The sequence below is a fragment of the Montipora capricornis genome, chromosome 2 (assembly GCF_036669925.1).
Source record: "Montipora capricornis isolate CH-2021 chromosome 2, ASM3666992v2, whole genome shotgun sequence".
NCBI lineage: Eukaryota > Metazoa > Cnidaria > Anthozoa > Scleractinia > Acroporidae > Montipora > Montipora capricornis.
The window spans coordinates 59,239,122-59,245,035 of NC_090884.1; the positions used below are offsets into that span (position 1 = coordinate 59,239,122).

The 5,914-nt window shown below is 41.3% G+C and overlaps 1 protein-coding gene across 1 annotated transcript in view; it reads left to right on the forward strand.

Moving 5' to 3' along the window:
• The window catches only part of LOC138029186 (laminin subunit gamma-1-like), a 45,617-nt gene extending 39,703 nt beyond the window's left edge, over nucleotides 1-5,914 (forward strand). Inside the window, exons 25-29 of the mRNA XM_068876895.1 lie at nucleotides 143-426; nucleotides 531-672; nucleotides 1,685-1,861; nucleotides 3,335-3,479; nucleotides 4,577-5,914. Coding sequence (XP_068732996.1) covers nucleotides 143-426; nucleotides 531-672; nucleotides 1,685-1,861; nucleotides 3,335-3,479; nucleotides 4,577-4,722 — 894 coding nt within the window. The 3' untranslated portion in view covers nucleotides 4,723-5,914. The remainder of the gene's footprint in view (nucleotides 1-142; nucleotides 427-530; nucleotides 673-1,684; nucleotides 1,862-3,334; nucleotides 3,480-4,576) is intronic.

Here is a 5,914-nt window from a genome sequence, read left to right on the forward strand (position 1 = left end):
TGCCCATGTCAGCTCTGACAAGGCTTTGTCGTGAGGTTTTACAGGCAGTCATTCAGTGTAGTCTGAGATGAAAGGGCAAAGAAATTACGAAGCTTTTAATTTGGACACTTTTTGAAAAGCGATCTTGTACCTGAATTTGCAGGAGAATGCGTCCAGGGTTCTCGACAACACGAAAGAGGCAATCAACAACGTCACAGAAGGGATAAACAGACTAGCAGGAGTTCGTAATATGACCTTGGAAGCTGTTGAGATATCAAATGAGGTTCGAGCTATGTCAATTCCCGTGAGTTTGCAAGAGATCAAGAACCTAACAAACGACATTCTTAACACGAATGTCAGTCAAGAAATGGTGAATCGGACTTTAGAATCAGCTCATGCGGGGCTTACACAAGCCAGGGAAGTGGAGAAACTTTCACAAAGGGCCATGTAAGTACAAGAGTTTTGGTATGCGTATTAATGGAAAAAAATATGGTGTTTATTTGCTGTTTAGGTGTTCCACTGTTAATGATTTCCCTCCTTGTACTTTTAAGAACTGCTGTGCAAGAAACACTTAGTGTGGTTCAGAGCGTAGAGGACGCTCTAAACTCATCTGAGTCCATTAGGCAAGAGGTCATGTCTCTTCACCAAGAAACTGATCAGATGATTGCCAACATTAGCAACATTACACAAACGGTAGGGAAAGTAATCTTGGCATATTTGTCCACTTATTGTGTAGACTTTTAAGGGCAATCTTTTTCTCGCAAAAAATCGATTTCGGTGTTCATTTCATACATTACGGTTACGAATACTGATAAGTCACTTGCCACAGGCGTGACAGCATTTCCACGGTGTGCAGATAGTTTGAATTTGTGCTCAACTCTTTGTTTGAATGAACATCGCAATGTTTTGAAAAGTCGCTCACTATTCGTGCAGATAATAGGCCCGATAAAATATATGTTTAGATGCACGCCGCTTTTGATAAGCTTCAGTAAGGAAGGAAACTAAGGACATATTTATGACCGACCAGTGGGCTGACCATAGTGAAGTTTGCTTTGCGGTGTTTCGAATTGTTCCCTTTAGGAGTGTTCACGCACATGGTTTGTCTGGTTCTCGAGTGTCTAATTCGAGCGTCGAGGACTTTATAAACTAGACAGTATGGGTATCTTTTTATAAATTTGTTCCTTATTAGCACAAGGGCCTATCTTTTCCTAATCAGCTAGCTAAAAATAAAGTACCGAACATTGAAAGTGCATTGCATAATGTGCTACCTCTGAAAATTTGAACGCGATGTTTCAGATGATCGCTGACAATGATGCTGTGAGAATTCGAAATATTATAAAGAATGTATGGGTCCAGCATCGCTTTTGCCACCCAAAATTTTACCAGTTTTTGATGGCCAATAACTGGCTCATTATCATAAGCAACAAGGCTTAAAATTGGAGAATTGACTACGTTTAACAAGTTCTTTTACCTTTTCAAGTGAAGTCAATTTGGAAATAACATGATGACTTCTGTGAGCAAACTCGTATGTGATCATTTAATGAAACAAAATGTAACAGTGACGTCAGTAAAGATTCCCTCATTTAACTGTCAAGAAGCTCTCCACAACGTTTTGAAAACAAAGAAATACATGGTTTCATTGCAACATAGAGTTTCTGTGGTGTTGGAAAGTTAACGGATAATTAATTTTCGTTCCTTTTCCCAGGTTAACGAAAAGTTCTCAGCGTCTTACATATCAGGAAGAGAGTTACTGGCCGAAATGAACGCGACATATGCAGACATGGAGGATGGTTTGCAATGCTTTGATAAAGCCCAATATGACGCCCAGAATGCATCGGACACAGCACAGCTCGCCTTCAATATCGCCGAAAATGCGAGTCAGGTTTGTTCAACTCTTCTTTTACATTTTATGGGTTGCTTCATCGACAGGTTTATATCCTTCATAGCCAGCGTTCCCGTGCGAAAGAGCCGGTTTTCCGCAGTCTTGCTGGGAACAAGTTCCTTCAGCCTTCCGAAAAGCATTTTTGATTTCTCCGCGAATTCTTTGCGGTTACGAATCCTCTTTCGAGAAGGAACGGAATCTCCTCAGCTCTTTTTTTTTGGCAGAAACAGCGTAGTTGAAGTTTCAGGTTAATTTCACACTGTTTGCTATGTTCATTAAACTAGTGGTCGCCACCTTAACTCCTTTTGAAAGGCAAAATCTCCTTTAAAACATAAATGCAACAGTGTGTGGCACTAAATCAGGAATAGAGTCTCGCTCGCTTGGTCATGGGTCGAGTAGAAAAGCGAAATCTCGAGGCAAAGATCATAGTAATAAAATACGTTTGTTATAACTTGAAAGCTTTGTCTCAGCAAAGTGAAAAATACTGGACTTAAGGTCTTCCTTGTAAAGATTCCAAGGGAAATCACGACCGAAATTATGGACCCGTCTAGTTTTGGGACTTTCCAAAAAACGATCCGCAGTTTCGCTCACACGGTGGTAAAACAAACGGATTCTTTGACTGTAGCGTTTCGTTATGAGTTGCGGTCACACTTAAGAGAAACACATTCTAACACTAGTGTTGACATTACTCTAGTGTAAACTCTCGAGTGCCAACTGGTGTTTTGAATCCCTAGGGAATCACTGAACGACAAAACTTCGTGTAACACTAGCAATTAGACCCGTGGCCATTGAGGGCGAAGGGTCCTAATTGTTTTAGTCCAACTAGTCGGACAGAAAAGGAAATAACAATGTTAGCAAACGCAAGTTAAAGAAATATTTATTTGGGAATAAAACGAAAGAAAGCGCCACGCTTTTCGCTACTCGAGGACTGTTAATAATAGTCTTAGTAGCGTAGCCAATCAAATGCAGGATTTGCATTAGTCCACTAGTTGAGTGATACTAATTAAGAATAGTCACAGTTGTCCGTTTCTAGACTATTGCCGTGTGCGTTAAGGCATCTTGGCCTGGTATCGAGATGGGTGTCCTGTTGTGGGGAAATATGTAGCCCTGCTCTTGACCGAAGTACAAAAATGTGCCATCCCGAAAATCACACACGAAAGGGAGACTATAATCTGCTTCAGGAGCCCATCAGTAGGAGTTTATTCCACCGAATTGACTTCTTGATCGCGCGTTTTGACAGACCTAGTTATTTTTAGAAACGTCTTTCCCGCGGGAGTCCGATGACCAATCACAAGATACTAACTTGACGTCATAGCGTCAAACTGGAACTTCCTTTGTTTTCTTGCGACAAAGGCAATCTAAGAATAGATCGATCTGTAAAAATGCCGTGACTTGGGAGTTGTTCGTTCCTAGTCATGGACTCCTGTCTGCTTCTATTCCTGAATGGTGTTGCTGTTTTTTGTTATTCAACAGACGTTTGCTAACAGCAGTGCCTCCTTACGGAATATTGAAGAAAGGGTTAACTCGTCTTTTGACATAGCGACTGCAAATCTCACAGAAATTGAGGACACTTTTCGAGAGTCAGAGGAACTTCTTAAAGACGTCACGGAAGCCCAAGGTAGACTGCCGTTATGTTTCATTTAATTCATTATATCAGATAGGATTCCGTCGTGTAACGGTTTTTGTAGAGAACCACACCTTCCCGTAGCCTGCGAGCAGGGTATCGAGCAAGTAGTGGGGAGCCTAAGCACCGGAAGTTTAATTTATCCACGGACGGAAACCGGAAGTGAACTTTTCGCATGTCAGGAAAGTAGTCTCCCAGATTTTTAAACGAAACGTCTGCAATAGTGAAAAGACATTCAGTAATATAAATTTGGTAGTACCAAAACAAGTTAGAAAGGAAATCAGATACGGTTGCAGTCCGTTGCTCAAAAACGGGGTGATGCAGCAGCTCGCGTAACGTATAATGTGATTGGCTCGCACCCTAGCCAAAAAAAAAAGACTAAACAATTGAAACAATGACAAGTAGACTTAAACACAATAGAAGCTGCTTCAAATACCAAACAAAAGCAGGTTACGACAGCTGCTACAACCATTGCAAAAACGCCTCGTACTTATGGTTCCTATCTTTGCGGCGGCGCCGCCAGCGCGAGCCGGCGACCAGAATGGGGCGAGGAAAGTGAGTCCTCTCCCCATTTTCACGCGCGCTGGTGGCTTCTCGCTCGGTACCCCAAACAAGTGAGCCAGTGCTTGCACTTTTCCGTACTTGAGTTACTGAGGCGGTTCTGAGTCCAGGTTAACATTAACTTCTTCCATACTCTTCCACAAGTACCATTCCAACCTCGTTGCCAGGGTCTCTCTTCTCTACCTCCAGAGAAGAGGGACCCTGGGAACGAGGCTGGTACCAAACGGAGAAAAACAAAATGGCTTCCAGTTTCACTTCGATTACCGAGGAGCAATTTTTTTCGATAGTTACACGCGGCTGCTTATTCAACGTGTCTGTTATATACTTACACAAATATTCATTTCATTGTCGGTGAAAGTGGTGGATATTTACCTCCACTGCGGTAACTAATTGTAACTTTTCACACTACTCTGCAGTGACCTATTTACTATTCGCATGATGAGGAAAACTCCATTTGGAATCGTTTTTAAAAACTTGAAATGGAGCCAGACGCTTGTTAAATGAGCTTAGTATTTCCGCATTTCTTTTAGAACTACTGCAACAGTACATGGATCAGCGCACTGAATTGGAGAGACTGAGTCAAGAGATGCGGGAGTTGGACGAAGAAACAGATATTCTGCTAGAACAGTTTGCGGTAGCCGCTGAGCAATACGGACAGTGTGCAGGCGCCTCTTAATAAATACCTCACCACTTTTGTTAAGAGGAAAGACATTTTTTATCTGTAAATATAGCTGTTTATAGGAAAAGTTTAAGTTATTGATTGCCATGCTGATGTTATTTGAGAGACGAAGAATGTCTCATCTTATCAGAAGTGGATGATTTTCCATCGTCATTTATTAAAACTGAAGAAAATCGAGATACCTATCCTTCACCAACCGACAAAAAGATCGACACCGTTCAAATTTAGCTCCTTAGTTTTCTTATTGTCCACTACGTTCATTTCAAGTTTTTTTTAAATATTCCCTGCTTGCTGTAGGTATCTCTTGAGCAAGCTGTTTCTCGCCGTTTGTAGGGGAATCTTTGTTTACAATTTTTGCCTCGTTACAACACGGCTATCGTTTTCTAATCAGCCGGCCGAGAATAAAGTGCTGAATATTGAAAGTGGATTGCATAATAAGCTATCCCTGAAAACTTGAACGTGATATTCCAGATAGTCTCCGAGCGATGTTGCTTTGAAAATTTGAAATTTTACGAAGAATCTATGGGATCATAAGCGCCCTTAGGCTCGATTTCCATCCGTTTTTGCGGTTAACATCTTCCTTTCAACTAACTGCTGGATCATTGGTCCGCGTCGTTTGTCCATGACGTAGCACCCACCGCAATTGTATTTTGTACTTGGCAGGCAAGCGACTTTCTGATTGGTGGAAAAAGGCAATTTGTTGGACCGTTGATCCAGCCATGGTGTGCGCGGAGGAACGCGGGCGCACAAAACGGCTGGTCAATCGAGCCTAAAGCGCCCTTGCCACCCAAGAATTTATCTGTTTTTGATGCCCATCGCTGGCTCGTTATCAAAGCCAAAAGGCTTAAGCTAAATTTTATAATTTCTTTTACTTTTTCACGTCAGCATGATGCCTCATATGTTAATGAAACAAAATTTAAACAATGACGTCAGCAAAGATTCCCTTTTTGGATCGTTAAATTTTGTCTCGGGTGGAGTTTCATAGTTCTTTCGTATAGCAGTAGTTTAAATTTTTATGTTGCCGTTTAGTTTTCAGTTTTTTCAAAACGGGAGAAATTTTTCATCTCGTAGCAACAGTTATCAGGAAAGCCAGCGAGTGATTTCGCAGCGGAAAGAAAATATTTTTGAGCTTTTTATAAATTCCATATTTATTGGAAAGTGTGAAAAATAAAAGTCATATTTATCAAAA